Consider the following 16,805-nt stretch of genomic DNA (forward strand, 5'->3'; position numbering starts at 1 on the left):
GAGAAAGGCCAATGTTTTGTTGTCAAAATAGAAAAATCGAATTTCCAGCACCGCTGCCGAAATAGTGCTACCAAATGAAGTGAATTGTACGGTTTGCTGGCTTAAAAACGGTGCGCTGTGCTAGTGTGAAACAGTTCTCAGCCGAGGAAATCGAAGGATTCATACAAAATGCCGGTTTGTAGTTAATTTCGGAGCAATGACATCACCGCTCTAGACTTACCCCTTTCATCGCATTGCGTGTGCGTGTGTTTGCACTGATACTACATATGCCCATCGGGGCGCCTCCCCCTTTCTATCATCCGTAGGAGGAAGCGATCAAAAATGAAGGTGAAATTGAAAACGTTCGAGTGGTCGTGCGGGTCCGGCCGATGGACAAAAGCGAGCTCGACGTTGGCAGCCAAAATGTAATCAAGGTGGACAAATCCAATCGCAGCATCACGGTCGTTAAGCCGAACGCAAACTCCAGCGAACCGCCCAAGGTGTACTACTTTGATAACGTTTTCGGCGAGGATTCGACACAGGTGCGTGTTATTCAACGTGGGGCTTACAATATTCCGCCCCACCACTGGCTAGAGTGGCCCACCGCGGTTTGCAATTATATATGATGGGTTGAGTGGCTCCGCGCGAGTGGGCCGGCCACCATGCCTCCTCGTGCGCCGAGCCACCGTGCGGTTTCCTTTCTCTTTCGCGTGTAATGACCAGCGTGGACCGATGGGTACAGGCTGGAAAGCTCTGTTTGCACCATTGTTAATTGCTTTTAGTTGTGTTTTACCCCATTGCTTTACACCGTAAGGCTTCGATGTACGTTCAGCTGATGACCCAGATGGCATCTTCGAACGACACGAGACAAGGCAAAACGCTGGTTCAAGGCCAAAAGCAAACGGGCAGTTTGCAATTGGACCACCTGTTATTATTTTCAAATAGAACGGAGTAGTTATGAGGTAAAGCATATTTTTAATTGGTGTGGACAGTTCTGCTAATGATAAAATGTTCGAATATCAATCACTTATCGAAGAACGTCCATTTGTTAGGCTTCAAATCGATTGAACAAACATTGAAAAAAAAAATGATAATGTTGCGATAGTTTTGCAGACATTTTGTTTTTTTATTTTTATCAGGTTTCATTTTGTTGCATGAGATGATATCAGGTTTATCTAATTTATACACTGTTGAAAATTTTTTCTTTCCCAATATACCCATATCAAACGCTACCTTTTTATGAATTGAGACAAAAACTTTTAGATTTATTAGAAATTCGAATGTATTCCTCAAAAGAGTGTAATGTTTCGTGTTTCATCTTGAAATGCAAATTTGCTTAAATGATAGTTGTAGAAAACTTATTTTGTACAAGAGGACATTAACGTCCATCTTCATTGTTTTATGCTTAACAACGTAATTTAACGTATGGCTTTTGAAGAGAACAAAACACTCGCTGCCTATCCTGCACAACATTCTTCTTCGCAATCTAATGATGTTACCATCGATTGAAAGGACAATATTGACAAAATATGTGCGCTTAACAATTAGAGATAAAACAAAAATGCACATGCATTAACGGTGGTAGAAGCTTAACATAAATAATGATGGTAGAAAACCGTGTCGTACAATATTCACGGCTTTTCCGGTAGTTCGTTGCAGCTTCTTACGTTCTAATATTTGGTAGATTAGTTCTTCACTCATCTAAAAAAAATGTTGTACTGACGAATTATAAAATCGATTTAAAGTGAATGTGAAGAAGAGCTTATTGCTGAGATTGCGAATTAATTGGACGAAATGCATTTGCATTTAAAGTTATGAACCAATGTGTTCAAAATGCCCTCAAAAATGCTTAAATAGCTCAATGATTGGTGATGGTGAAAATTTGAACCATTCAAAGTGATTAAAAGGCTATAGTTTGGACGGGGAAAAAACGTTTTCACGATTCATTTGGACGGTCTCGTCACTGGGCCGAGGTAATTGGTTGGGGGGAGATTTTTCCAGCACCTAATCACAACTGGAAAACCTGGATAAACGATAGTTTGGCTTGCATAGCTCATGTGTCTCGATATTTACAGGTTGTTTCGAAAGAGATAATAACATAGATAACGTATTAAGCTTAACATCTAATGGATGGAAGAATATTATGACAAAGTGTGTTGTTATCCTAACGTTAACGTAGTGTTAGAAAAATGCCTCCATCGGGGATGGCGATGTGTTCATTCGATTTCACCCTTCATGCCTAGGCGCACGGTGACAATTAGATCGATCAGATAGAACAATGCGCCGACCACTGCAACCGAGCCAGCACCGCACAGGAAATCCATTCTGCAAAGAAAATCGAAGTAAAAACATTTTGTTTTAGTATTAGTACTGTTGAAGTGCGGAAAGCAATGCCGTGCACCGCATACCTTTGCGTGTTGGGCGGCCAGTAGTTGCGGTTCTTCGTCTCGGACCAGTCGTTCAAGATGCAGGCGGCGGTCGCCAGGTATAAGATGAAACCGGTCAAGTTCAGCAGCGAGCTAAGTTTCCACGGAAAGCTACAGAGCGGATGGAAAAAGTAGATCAATGTTTGGTGTTCGGTCACCCGATATGCATGCAGCGTCGGCCAAACTGGTACACATACTTGTCTCGAATGACCTTTCCGAACAGATAAACCACGGAAAATACCAGAAACAAGACGAACGTCCCGTAGGCCAGCGCAACGGTGCGCGATGAGATGAACACGCGCAGCCGCGAATGGTGGGCCGGATCATCGATCAGTCCGATGCAAACGATTGCGACAGCCTGCAAATTACAGAGAGCAAACGATGACGATGTAACGTGAGTGGCTGTTGTTGGCACGCCGAGCAGGCCAATTTGCAAATAAGTTTTATGGCAGCAAAGGGAAGGAGGGTGGCAGGTGCAGTAAGAACCCTCGGCAAGTGGTTTACGACGATGCAAAGTACAACAAGAGAACCGAGGGGAAGTTAAAAGGAATATCCGCTCTAGAACGACACTAATTACCGACGTACAATCTCGCACCTCCATCGGGTACAGTCGCAGCGACGGAATGCGGGTCGTTGTGGGTGCTTCCGCCAGTCCGCCACCAGCGACAGAGTTTACCGTCGTTGACTCATGACGCATGGCATGAGTGATGACAATCACACCCGTACAGAACAGCCCTCGGCAGCAAAAAGGGCGCCCGTGAGAAAACAAGCAGTTGCAGCACAGATGTGTGGAGTCTTGCGCTGTGTTTTTTTTTTTGCCATCTCGGTCGCGTTATTGCGTCGATTGTGTTTGACTCTTGCAAGACAATCGATATCTTTCATCTGTACGCGTCCGGTGCAGTGGTGGGAGAATGGAGTGTGGTGTGGGATGTTTGTGTGATTTAATTGCGATGTGGTGGCGCTGGTGCTACTTGCTGCCACTATTACGATGTACTGCTTCAACGACTGCATGCACCGCGCGGCTTGTCGTAGTTGCATAACGTGCGAGGAATGGGTTTCCGTCGGTTCGGTTAGAACTCGTAAACATATTTTCTACTAAATTCGTTTATGCAAAAGGGAACAGATCTGAGCAGAACATGCTAGATACGTTCCAGATCTGCCTCGAACAGTTGCCGATAGCGACCACTGTGCCGCTCAAAACTGACATCATCCTATGGTTTGCGTCGGACGACAACACCGCCACCTTCTCCGACCTTTTGACCGAACCAGTTAAGCATGAGCATCAGTTTAGAATCGTTTTAATTTGAACAAATAGCTGAAAAGGAAACGGGGGTGAGATGGTTCTTACCAGCTCGAGCAGCTTCAGCACCGGCGGCAAAAACTTGCCCGCTCCGCTGCTGTTGAAGTACTCCTTTCGCATGCCACGATCGGCCTGATCAGCGCCGGACTCTGCATTTGCCATCGTAATACGCGAGATTTCTGTGAGGCGAGGGGTGAAATGCATGATAAGAAAAATGGTAATTAGTTAGTTGTTCAAAGCTCCTTAACACGGTTGATTGTGGCGTGAAACAGCATTGCGCTAAAAAACATGCGATCGTGCCCTGCGTACGCAGGGATACGCGTGCGTACGAAGCGCAGACTTTGCTATTGCGTTGTTAACCACACAGCGCGTGCGCGCGCCCATACAAACACTTGTCGTGAACATTAATACCGTTTTGTTATTGTTTATGCTCACTACCGGGAAGAAGGGTAGTGAAGGTTTAGTCAGTGTAACATTTTGTTCCGCTCTTTCGTTAAGTGTTTTACAATCGATCGTCATCTTGGACGCGACAGGAAACACGTTTGCGCCGGAACGGTTGAGATTGCGTAGGAGATTGGTGGTAATTGAATAATTGCCTGCCTACTGACTTTGTCTTGTCTGGTTGGTCGCGCTGGAATTGCTGTCATAACGGAATGCACGCGTGGGGTGACAAACTTGCGTAAATAACCAAACCGACGAGACGCAACACAACACAACTTTAACTCTGTATTCAAAACGGGTTTAATAATGGTGGTTAGGCTGTTAAATTGGATTAATTATGTTGGTGGCCACTTATTTGGAACATTGCGCTATTGCTGGATTAAGAAAAAAAAAAAAAACAACACTAATCGGTGCTACGGTGGATTAGGATTCGGTTTTGCAGCAAACAACGCCGTCGTATTTGTTTATACTCTACCTATGTTCATGGTATAACAGTTAGCAAATCTCTACACAATGTCCCTCTTTGAATCCGCAATACACCACTGCAAGTATTAACATTTGTTAGAATCAGCATTCAGAAATCGCACACGTAAAAGACTCCTTCTAATGAACCTGCTTACTGTCTCTCCCCGAAAATCGCAGATAATTAACATCAATCTTATCGCCACACCCCGCACAACGACACGCAAGAAGAAGCCTACCGTTTTGGGACGGTTTTTGTGCCGGCAATGGTTCCGCCGGCACCACACCCTCTTCCTCCACCGTTGGGCTGCTTTCCTCTTTCTTTGGATCGCGTGAAATCTTCGAATTGCCCATAGTTGGCGCGAAGGGTTTGCGTTTGGGTGTGGTTCTTCCGACTGCGGTGCAAACAGCAAACCAACGTGTAATGGATGACAGACCCGCCCAGCACGCGTTCTCCGTTGCAAAGCGCTTGCAATACACCCTAGCCTAGCCTAGCTGCCTGTGTCTATGAACACCACCTGCAAGTGACTGACTTTGAGGGCCGGGATTCAATCACCGGGACCAGTTGCACCAGGGACCGACCCCATCACAGAGATGAATATTGATGCGAAGGTGACGATCGTGTTGTTATACAACGTCACGCGACTTCCGATGCGTGTAGTGGTGTGTGGTGCACGATGCACAGCAGTGCTCAATAATCTTCGATTTCTAACCAGCATGACCAACAGCAGTAGCGAGCAGAGCGGCAGTGTTATGATGGGTTTCATTTTTTGTTTAAATCCCATTTTGAATGGGTTTACTCATGTGTAAAGTGCCCACTGCCTGCTACTACCTACTATAGCTTCTAGCACAGCCAAACCTCACCCGTTCATGGGGGGGTATTTTAGGGAGCTGTTAGCGCGAACGGTCTACAATTTAAATGTTGTGCCCGTTTGGTTTGAATCTGTAACTTTCTCTTCATCCGATCCTACCCGATATCGCGGGCATGGTTAGCATGTATGCTGCATGTTTCCACACCGCACAAGCAAGAGCTGTAATTTGTACCTCTTATGACACACAAGCACGGGGCAAGCATTGGGCACAATGCGCTCCCTCTCTCTCTCTCTGCTGCCAGGAAAGCGTGCTGTTTGTCGAATGGTTATGATGCCTTTTTTTTTGTTTCTTCCCCCCCAATAGCTGGTACCAACATTCGTCGAGTCGTGCTTCGCTGTCAAAGCGTAGCTCTGGTTCCGGTGCCCTTTCTTAGGCAAAACCGCGCACTGGCCTGAACGATTTCCGCACGATTGAAGTCGATAGCAGCGGCGACACGAGGTTTCATTTTTCTCACCATTTTTCTCTCGGAAGGAATGGCAGCGGAAAGTGGAACTGGTTGGTCGCCGTGGCCGTGCGTACTTAGCGTTGCATCGTGAATCGTTTCGAATGCAATATTGCATCGGGCCCTGCTGTAATGCGACAAGATGCGACAGCACACAAACGCCGAGTGGTGTGAACGTTTGGTTATCGTCATACCCGCAGCGGAAGTCGGGTAGATATGCGCACACCTTTCCTCATCCAACCAGCACCAACCATGCAAAGGGGGGACAATTTTCTTCCCACTTTTTGTCACGCAAAATTCCATCACTATTGCCTCCCTCTCCCCGCGCCAATTGCTGGAAGTAATGGTTTTTGTTGTATTGCTGGACTTTTTTTTGTATTGATTAATGTTTCCATTCCCCCCTGTCCTTTATGCATGGATTGGTAATGATGACTCGGGAAACCATCAGGAACAGTGGACAAGAGAAAGTTGTTGAAATAAAATTGAATCTAATACAAAAAAAAAAAAACACACACACACTGCGCGCATTCCGCCACCGCTAATGATCACTCTCACAGCGATCGTCACCGCGTTCAATCGTTCGTTCGGTCGTGATTGGAGGCATTGCATGCAAATGTTTGCCACCTTCCCTGAGAGTGAAAGGATGGAGTGTGATTTAGAAGAGCATAAAAAAAATTACCCCAAGCGCATTATGCGTCTTCCGCGCGATGCACTCGCGCACCACGGACAGGTTCACAGATCGCCTTATGCAACCCGCGCAACGCAATAGAAAACTCTCCCCCCTTGGCTTCGAAGGCGATCAAACAAATCTTTCTCTAAGATGCATTGGGTGCTTACCACGCAACAGGCTTGTGCGTTATTTTACGCACATATTTGCTGCTTCCCCGTTGTTGCTCGCCCCTTGCCAAAGGGAAGGTGACCATCGCATCTCATTCTCCCTTTTGGAAGTGGGAAGTGAAAGCTCCCACGAATCCACACCGAAACAACACACCACAGGGTTCGATTGGAAGGGCTTTGAAGTTGATAGACACGGCAGCAACACACATTTCAAAGCTTCGTTGGGGTGATGCTGACAGGAAAAAAAACGCGCCGGCAGCATGACAGCACAATCGAATAATGGATGTAATGCGGCGTATGGGAATATGGTGCTCGCATTCAGTGGAACACAACAATGTGAGTGCACAATATATACGCCTCCAGCTGTTGTGTGTGATGGGAGCTTCACGTGGAAAGCTAAAAACCATTAGATATACTTCCTTCTAATATTCACAAACACACCACCACGGTATGGTTGTAAATAATTTAGCTACTGTGTATGGATTTTAAATTAATTCTCCTCGTTGCTAGAACATTTCAGTCGGCTCCGCGTTACGTGCCATCCCGCCACTCAATCTAGATCTGAGTCATGCTGAATCCCGCGCGATGTGTTGTGGTTGCGTGTTAGCAGCGCTACGCCAAAAACCCCCCGCCATTGGACGCGAAACGACGAACCAAAACAAAATACGTATCAAAATAAATACTGCCACGCTGCTTTTCCGCGCTACCAGCACCACCCCGGGATCGGGAGCGCCACAGCACGACCACAACAGCAGTACGATTTCCACGCGCTACAACCACTACAGTTTCGTGTTTGTGAGCGTTTGTGGTGCGGAATACACAAGCGAGAGACGGAAGGAATGAACTGTAACACACAAGCGCTGGACACCCGAGCATAAAATGGGAATGAAAGTCACACACTGGGCAGCATAATTTTGCGGTGCGCTCGCCTGGAAGAAAAGGGGCCTGTAGAAAAACCCGCCAAACCAGCTTTTGGGGTGGTTTGTGATCGTTACGCCAGTAAGAGAGAGAGAGAGAGAGAGAGACACGGTCGCAAAAGAAGGAAGCAAATTGAGAGAGAAAGGCTTGTTTACTCTCGTGAAATGGTAGCCCACGTTGGGGCTTCCCCTTTGTACGCCCGTTGGACCTCCGAAGAAAGGGTCACGGATTTAAAGAGCCATGTTTTCTTTTGCGCGGGTGCTTTAAATCGTGCATCCCCCGAGAGGAAAGGGTGCCTGCTGATTGCTCATTCTTTCATGCGTTTTTGGAAGCTCCGGTGAAGTAATTGTAACTGTTGTTGGGGTCTAGTGTTCCCGCATCACACACACACTTACACACAGATAAGAGGGATAGGTGTGGATGGGTGGGTGGTTGTAAACGTTTCGCCTTTTATACGTGTCCAGCGTTTCGATGAGCGGTGAAAAAGACCATGTGGCAGCCGACAACGAACGCCCGCGAGCATTGAGAAAGGTTGGGAAAACTTTCCCGCGCGTTTTGTTTTCCTGTGCAGTGTTGTTCCATGGTGGGTCATGGGGTGGACAAAGCACACCTATCCCTGCATTGTTATGTAGCCGTTGTTTAAGATGCCCATCACACACTACGATCGGAATTCGTACTGCTTTTGGCTGGAAACTGTGAAAAGATGGACCAAGCGAGACAGTCTTCTGCGGAGGACACATTTCAGAGATCGGCATTTGTTTTGCTCCAGCAACCGGTTTAGCACCTTCGAGAACGTTATGATGTTTGGCTGACGTTATGTGGCGAACGTTATCGTGTCCTCTTTGCGCTTCGCAATCGGTCGGAATCCGAATCCACTCCAGTAGTCGCTGGATTGAAGCGGAATTTTCCACCGTTCAGTGGTACACGCGTTGAATATCGTGTTTACCATGTCCGGTACCAGTTGCTTATAGCATTATGATTTGTCTCGATACAAACGAGCTGGCTGCATGCGTCCCATGACGGAAGCCACAGACAAATAAACTTTCACTCGTGACAGCCGCAAAGCCAGCAAGCCATTGAGCGGAAGTCCACTATCACATGCTTCGTGGCTTGCCCATATCTGGACGGAATGATGCATGTCACTATTATCGATCACGTGGTGTCGGGACGATAAACAGGATCAATTATTTAAGAGAGCGATTTCTCCAAGATCCCATTCAAAGATCATTCGCGTACGGGCAAAGTGTGGACATTGCGCCTAATTGCTGTGTACTTATCCGATCATGACGCGGGATGTAAAATTAATGTAATTGATTGCTATCCTGCGAACTGTTCAATTCGCCACGACAGTCAACCACTGCTGTCGCCGTGGACCGGTTTTTTTTTTGTGTACCTGTTGCTTTCGAAGACACTCTTCGCAAGTGGTGAAGGTAGCATTAGATTCCTTCGGTTTTCTTCACGCCGGCCACAGTCACGTAATCGGCGGTACGAACCTAGTGCAGGACAACCATCACCACCACCACCACGAGCGTACGTTCACCTGTATATCGGCTTGGTGTGTACCCTTCGGTCTGCACAGGTGTTTCTTAGGCCGGGGGTCGCAAGAACGTACCACACGAAAGGGTGCGATGAGTGGGCCAACGTTTAGAATGGTTCCTTTGCGTTGCGTGTCACTGAAGCGGCAACACAATTGGGTCACGGTACACTCCAACCTCGGCGAAGGTACCGACGACGTCATAACCCGCGTCTGGAAAAGTCGTGCACGAAGTCGACACGAAGTGTTTGGTAGATGCACTACCCCTCACTTGCGCATTGTATTGTACGGGAAGTGGCAAATTACTTCAAGCAGGCAAAGGTGAAACGGTTGTAGAAGATGAATGTTCTCGCTTTGGGGCAAATGTTACATTTTGCTGGGGGAAAGCAATACCACTAATGGGTTCTTTATTTGTTCAACGGTGTTCTAGTGGCGAACGACAACATTCAGAAACCGCTTTGTGGAGAGTTCAAACCCAGCTACGCACGACGTTTCCAGGGTGCGTAAAAGCGTGCCAGAATAGATGATAAATAAACATAGGCATGGCATTCGGAGAGGGTAATGCGTGTCTGCGAGGAGCAAGTCAACTTGAAAGACGTTCAGTAAACAAAAAAACAGTTATCAACAACAACCAATAGATGGTAAACAAAAAGATCGAAAAACGGGACACAACAACAGAAGAGTTCGTTGACGCTGCCCTGTAAAGTCGTTTTTTGGACAAGCTCAGAATGCAGTTCTTTGACCGCACGGGGCGGAATTTTATGTCTTCCCAACCACTTGTCAGTGTGGCTACGGTTCACTAAACACCCGGAACGACGGCACGACACCGCCCGGGTCATGCTTGATGCTTTCCCGCGCTTGATAAAACACGTCAATTACGGACACACTTGCGCTTTGTGCACGCCGTCGTGCAATTGCTCTCGGTTGCATGTTTGTTTACTCCTGCTGCTGTGCTATCGATTTTCTTGCCCGATTGTACATTTGTGCATTTGTCCACCACGTGACCAAACTTGCGAAAGGGCTTGGGTGGCAACTGTATGTGTGTGAATCATTGCACCATTCTCTTCTCGAAGGTACTTTCATTTTTAACATTGAGCGTAGACAATTCTCGAGCAAGTGGGAAATGCAAGTACATTTACTGGTTTGTTTTACGCTTTGGGTGATTTTGTAGAATTTTCAAATGTTAGCCGTTGAATTTTTAAAAATCAGCTAAAACGTTGGATTTGAAAGTCTAGCCATATCGCTAGCAGCATGGTTGGCCGGTCAAAAGAAGTATACAAATTAGAGACCGGTCCGCTTATGACATGCTGGTCTCATAGATCCATTTTTCCTCTTCTCTTCACCTGTTCACGTGTCTAGTGTTGTTAGCTAGCTTTTGGGCAATACACATTCTTCCTGTAGCAAAACTCGATTGTCAACATTCCGCCAGCGTAGAGCGTAGAGAGAGATACACGCAGATCGGAATTATGTGCGCGCAGTGATTGTGCGTATCGCTTTCATCAACTTCAGAAGCTAAAGCCCAGCTCAGACACACCCCGTGTGTGTGATGTACAGAAATTAATATTCTATATCGTTAACGCCACAGAGAAAAAGGTCACAAAGCATGAATCACATCACATCACACACACTCCCATTTCTAATGCCAACATCACCGTCACGACAAGGACTTGGCTTTGTTTTGGAAGCTCTTTTTTGGGTGGTTTGTTCTTCAGTAAGGATGTACATTTTTGCTACACTGCTTGTGGGCTTGCCGCTAACTTTGTTTACTACTTTTCCGCCAGCACGCTATCCTTTGTGGCGCAAAACTTTTCCACGCACTAAACGACACAGGCGCAGTAAAAAACGAGCCAACAGTTTCGATCAAGCAGTTCGATCTGCTGGCACTCGAATCGTGGGACTATTTACCGTTAGGCTTTTTCTACACGACCCAATACAGACCAAACAGTGTATCTATTGCCTGTGTCAACTGCCAACGTGTATTACTTCTTGCTAACGAATGCAAAACGCACCACGGATTATAATACTGTCTCATCTACACTTAAAATGGGGTCGGGTCCATTCAGCCCCCACCCCAGTTGAGGAGAGGACGCTCGGAAATTATGTTCCGATGGCATGTGTCAGCCCAGTCGGCGGGACCGCGCCCAATTCAATTTCTCTAGCACACGCCCGATGCACCACGAATAGAGCCATTATTTTACGCCAATGATTACAGTGTGGAACAAACGCGTACGACGAGCAGGACGGGCATGATGGACCAGTAAGATTATCTTTGGGGGTAGATCTTACTGGGATTGTTGCCTGTTTTAGCGGAATGAAACTTTCAACTCATCTCTAACCTGTTTAATATTGTACAAAATCACGTTCAATTTCACTATTTTTGCTTTAATTTTAAAGCAAGTGTGGTTTAAATTTGTAACGATTTCAAACACGATTGTTTCAAATTTTCCCTCGCCGTTGTAGACACTTGCGCCACGATGATAATGAACCTCTCGCCCAGCACGGAGACGTCCGGTTTAGGGGAAAGCGCGCTCAAAACTGAACCGTCTCCGCTACGCCGTACCGCGTGCAAGGGGTCCGTAACGGCAACATTCCCCTTTATGCTTCGGGGTGGCGGGAGGAGTATATGTGTATGTGTGTGTGTTGGTTGGGTGGTTGGGCCGCAGCACAGCACGCAGCTTATGCTGGACGGTGGTGCGACACACAGTGCGGGCGACATAGAAGGCTGTTCGTGGTGGTGGTGATGTTTGAGCTTGGTAAGCACAGCAACCCCTACTTGCGGGTGTGTGTAAACCGTGCATGAGCTTGCACGAAAGCTTTGTGAGGGTAGAGCGCGGGCTATGAATAACCCTTAAAGTGCAGTGAATGTCGTTAATTCTTTTTTTTTTTTTGTAATTTAATACTTTTAAGTAAATTATCTTTGAAGCATGTAAAGCAATGTATGGAGTTAGCAAACATCGGCTTTATTTTATTTTTATTTTTCTTCTATACTGATAAGGGTTACAACAATGGCTATACCAGCACTTATTAACACTTGTCGATCTTCGGAGCTGCGCTTTCTTTGTGTGTTCGCATCCACTCTACCACTCTGCCCCGCCTGTGTGCTAATTTGAATGTTGATGGCATTCAGCAGACGGGCGCCGCTGCCGGTGGAAGGGATTGGAATGCAACAAAAGGGTCATTACCGGTGTGAGCTCCGAAATGCACTGGCATTCAACAAACGACATATCAATAGCGCCCCATTAGCATTGTAACGAGCTCACGATGAGTTGAGTGATTTGTATGTATGTGTGTGTGCGTGTGCAGTCTGCAGTTGACTGCACTGATCTGCGTTTGAAGGTGTCAGTTGCACGTTTTTACCAGTAAATTCATTCAATTTTTAGCTTACTGTCCTGAGGGCGTGTTTCACGCGGAACGGATTAACGGGTGAAAAATGCCCAGAATGAATCATTCTTATCACGCCTTTCTGTGTTCCAGTGGCACACTAACACACTGTTCTATCTCACTCTCACCCTCGACGTCGCTTGATGATTACCTCATATAAGGTTTGGGTCATCGCGATCGATCATTCTCGTGCACGTCTGCAGCGGTTAAATGGTCGTCGAGAACGTCCAACTGCGTCCGAGAACGTGCGCCAACCAACTTTGCTCAGACAAACCCCCCCGACGGTTTGCGCAACTTCGACGCCAACGTTGCCAAAGAGGAGTGGGATAGGGGATAATTGATTTAATTAGCGCACTTCATTGAACGGAATCAGTAGTCTTCTCCCACAAACTAGGTGGGCATTATGGTTTAGGTCAGGATAGCGGACCGTTTGCGCTGGCCTCATGCGCACATTTGGGAGAATAAGTTAATTGATTTAATTTGTAAGCGCTTTACGAGCTTGGCAGCAAAACGCCCAAAACGCCCGGGCGTGTGTGAAGAAATTGCTTGCGTTGCTTGTGCGCTACATGTGTTTTCCCCAGTTTTGTTTGTTCTAAAACCCGCACCGCTTTTCCCTTCTGCCCCGCAGATCGATCTGTACGTGGACACTGCGCGCCCGATCGTGGACAAGGTGCTGGAGGGCTACAATGGTACCATCCTGGCGTACGGGCAGACCGGCACCGGCAAAACGTACACGATGTCGGGCAGTGCCGACTCGCCGCAGACCAAGGGCATCATCCCGAACACGTTCGCGCACATCTTCGGGCACATTGCGCGGGGCAAGGAGAACCAAAAGTTCCTCGTGCGCGTCAGCTACATGGAGATCTACAACGAGGAGGTGCGCGACCTGCTCGGCAAGGAGCTGAACAAGAGCCTGGAGGTGAAGGAGCGGGCCGACATCGGCGTGTTCGTGAAGGATCTGAGCGGGTACGTGGTGCACAATGCGGACGATCTGGACAACATCATGAAGCTGGGCAACAAGAACCGGGTCGTCGGCGCGACCAAGATGAACTCGGAGTCGTCCCGCTCGCACGCGATCTTCTCCATCACGGTCGAGTCGAGCGAGACGGACGAGGCGGGCCGGCAGTACGTGCGCATGGGCAAGCTGCAGCTGGTCGATCTGGCCGGCTCGGAGCGCCAGAGCAAGACGCAATCGTCCGGGCTGCGGCTGAAGGAGGCGACCAAGATCAACCTGTCGCTTTCCGTGCTGGGCAACGTGATCAGCGCGCTGGTGGACGGGAAGAGCACGCACATCCCGTACCGCAACTCGAAGCTGACGCGCCTGCTGCAGGATTCGCTCGGCGGCAACAGCAAAACGGTCATGTGCGCCAGCATCAGCCCGGCCGACTCGAACTACGTCGAGACGATCTCGACGCTGCGGTACGCGTGCCGGGCGAAGAGCATCCAGAATCTGGCCCACATCAACGAGGAGCCGAAGGATGCGCTGCTGCGCCACTTCCAGGAGGAAATCGAGGAGCTGAAGCGGCAGCTGGAGGAGGGCATCTTTCAGCAGGGCATCGAAAGCGGCGACGAGGAGGAGGAAGAGGACGGCGACGGGGAGGGCGAGGATGAGGAGGACGCGGTGGAGGAGGAGTGCGATCCGGACGCGGACCGGGAGCGCGAGCGGCTGGAGCGCAAGGAGAAGCAGCGCAAGGAGAAGGCCCGGGAGCGCAAGGAGAAGAGCGACGCGGAGAAGGAGCTGCTGGAGAAGAAGGCGATGGAGAATCAGCAGGAGCTGAAGAAGGCAAAGTGAGTGTGTGTGTGTGTGTGTGTGTGTGTGTGTGCGTGTGTGTATGGAGCATTTGAGATGGGCGAAAAGAAGGTGGTTCTAACGTAAACATTTCCTTTTTTTTAGATCGGAACAGGATCAGCTGCGGGCCAAGCTGTCCTCGCTGGAGAACAAAATTCTGGTCGGCGGCGAAAATCTGCTCGAGAAGGCGAAGGAGCAGGAGCTGCTGCTGGAAAACTCAATCACCGAGCTGGAGCAGCGCACCAAGACGGAGCGCGAGCTGAAGGAAAATCTGCAAAAGATCGAGGCGGAGCGGATCGACATCGAGGAGCGGTACAGCTCGCTGCAGGAGGAGTGCGTCGGCAAAACGAAGAAGCTGCAGCGCGTCATGTCCATGCTGATGAGCATCAAGTCGGAGCTGGCCGACCAGCAGCAGGAGCAGCAGCGGGAAAAGGAGGGCATCTACGAGAACATACGCAGCCTGTCGCGCGAGCTAGCCCTCTGCGAGCTGGTCATTAACTCGTACATTCCGAAGGAGTATCAGGTACGTCGTGTGTGATGGCGTGCTGTGCCTTATCTAAGCAAATCGTTCATTTTTCAATCTCTCCCCGCCTTGCAGAGCATGATCGAGAAGTTTACGCACTGGAACGAGGACATTGGCGAGTGGCAGCTCAAGTGCGTCGCGTACACGGGCAACAACATGCGCAAAAACATCCCCGAACCAAAGGTCAACACCAAAGAGACGGATCTGATCGACCTGTCGCACGTGTATCTTAGCTACAACACGGACTCCGTGGCAGAGCCGATCCGTGCCAAGACGGCCAGACCGCGCACGTCCGGCATTGCCCGCCCGACCACGGCCAGGAAGTACTATTAGAGCGCTTTGGCTGGGTTTGGAACGGGGCATATACTTCAAATGAGGCTTTTTCTATGCTTTCATGGGATGGTTTGGGAGGCATATACGTCACTTAACTTTAAACGAGATACAACACAAGATTTCAGCAATCGTTTTCGCTAATGGTGTGCCTCGTGAAAATGCTTCCTCACCGTATGGAGTGACGGAAGCTTGGCACTAAACGCACAACAGGCACCAACAACACACTCGCTTTACACTGAAACGTGCAATTCGATACTAGTCGCTTTACGTTCCGAACGGTGAACGATGATGGTCAGTAGTGGTAGTTTGATTGTTGATGAGTAGATCCGGAGCGAACGAACGAATATGACCGTGGTGCGCCCGGCTAACCAAAAACCACACCACAACACAGGAGCGAGAGCTCACACCGGACCGTGCGGGCAAACCCGTTGGAGGTGGGTGCAAGTTATTATTTGAGGTATTTTATATTACACAAGGTATTTTTTGTTGACTGCAAGTTGACGCTTATTGTTTCAGTAGCATATATACCAGTGCGCACTTACTGTGCTGTGTTGCTTTACTGTATGTATAGCGCGCGTGAACCTTTATTTAAACTAGACAATGCTTACACATGCCAGCCGCCATGTCGGAATGATTTCAAACCAGCTACCAGACATAGGAACGTAAAATAGGGCCAAGGATAGGGGCTTACATCCTTGCGAGGTCTCATGCCGGAACACGTAACTCGTTTTGAGTGAATATTTAAACAAAATCATTTAACATTTTAAGTTTAGGAAGGATGTAGGACAAACTATCGCTTCAGCGTATACTAAACATGAGAAATTAAAACTCACTCCCTTAATTTCATAGATACATCACGAGATCGGTAACCAAAAACAACAGTCGTAGAACAAGATTTTGCTGTGGTTGTGACAATATTTCCAGTAATGTTTAGCCGAAAAAATGATAATGGGAAACTTTATTTTGTTATGTACAGTGCAGGTACGATTCCGTTTACGATTTTAGGTAGTGTGGGCACACGACTTCCACTCATCCACGATTATTAACGATTTCATTTGCACGCGCCTCTTTGTTGCATTTAGTGGCATTACACAAACTAAAGGACAACGTTCTACTTACACTATTTTGTATCGAGCATTTCAACCAGCAAAAACCGTAGCGAACAAGGTCAACCCCATCATAACCATCCCCCAGTCCACTCTTAGCCGGATAGGAGGACGAGAGAAAAAGGAACGTAAATATGTATTTTATAGGCTAGTCACAGTTGCTTCAGTTTGGAAGCAATACCGCTCACCCATAATCAAACTTACTACTCAATGAGACAGTGTTTTTCCGCTTTAAGAAAGTTTAAGGCAACAAAACATGACTTGGCATAAGCACTAAACGCGAGGAACGTCACTTAGCAAGGGATAAAAGAAACCTTTTTATAGCGTTATTTGCAATTAAAACTAACAATAATACTCAACACAAACACAAACACTCACACACGAACAAACGTTTGCATATTTGTACTGTAGATGGCATTGAAATACACTAGAAAAACGATAAATGTTTGCGCTTCGTTCGC

At 47.8% G+C, this 16,805-nt stretch overlaps 2 protein-coding genes across 4 annotated transcripts; one reads left to right on the forward strand and one right to left on the reverse strand.

Annotated features, from left to right (window-relative positions):
- The first annotated feature begins 10 nt into the window (after positions 1–10).
- LOC1273532 (kinesin-like protein KIF3A) lies at positions 11–16,787 on the forward strand. Its single transcript, XM_312517.6, has 5 exons — positions 11–174; positions 306–521; positions 13,222–14,381; positions 14,488–14,905; positions 14,981–16,787. Exons 1-5 carry the CDS (start codon positions 169–171, stop codon positions 15,236–15,238), a joined length of 2,058 nt encoding a protein of 685 aa, XP_312517.6. The 5' UTR covers positions 11–168; the 3' UTR covers positions 15,239–16,787.
- LOC1273533 (uncharacterized) lies at positions 1,214–11,760 on the reverse strand. 3 transcript variants are annotated; one of them, XM_312518.6, is made up of 5 exons: positions 11,549–11,760; positions 3,754–3,884; positions 2,603–2,763; positions 2,388–2,516; positions 1,214–2,304 (listed from the first exon to the last, which is right to left on the reverse strand). In XM_312518.6, the coding sequence occupies exons 2-5, from the start codon at positions 3,865–3,867 to the stop codon at positions 2,196–2,198; spliced, it is 513 nt and encodes a 170-aa protein (XP_312518.6). In that variant the 5' UTR covers positions 3,868–3,884; positions 11,549–11,760; the 3' UTR covers positions 1,214–2,195. The 3 variants fall into 3 exon arrangements, with proteins under 3 accessions (XP_312518.6, XP_003436122.2, XP_061508340.1); XM_003436074.2 differs by lacking the exon at positions 11,549–11,760 and adding an exon at positions 4,848–5,399; XM_061652356.1 differs by lacking the exon at positions 11,549–11,760 and adding an exon at positions 4,622–4,684.
- Positions 16,788–16,805: the final 18 nt, after the last annotated feature.

Source organism: Anopheles gambiae, chromosome 2 (assembly GCF_943734735.2).
Source record: "Anopheles gambiae chromosome 2, idAnoGambNW_F1_1, whole genome shotgun sequence".
In the NCBI taxonomy this organism is placed as follows: domain Eukaryota; kingdom Metazoa; phylum Arthropoda; class Insecta; order Diptera; family Culicidae; genus Anopheles; species Anopheles gambiae.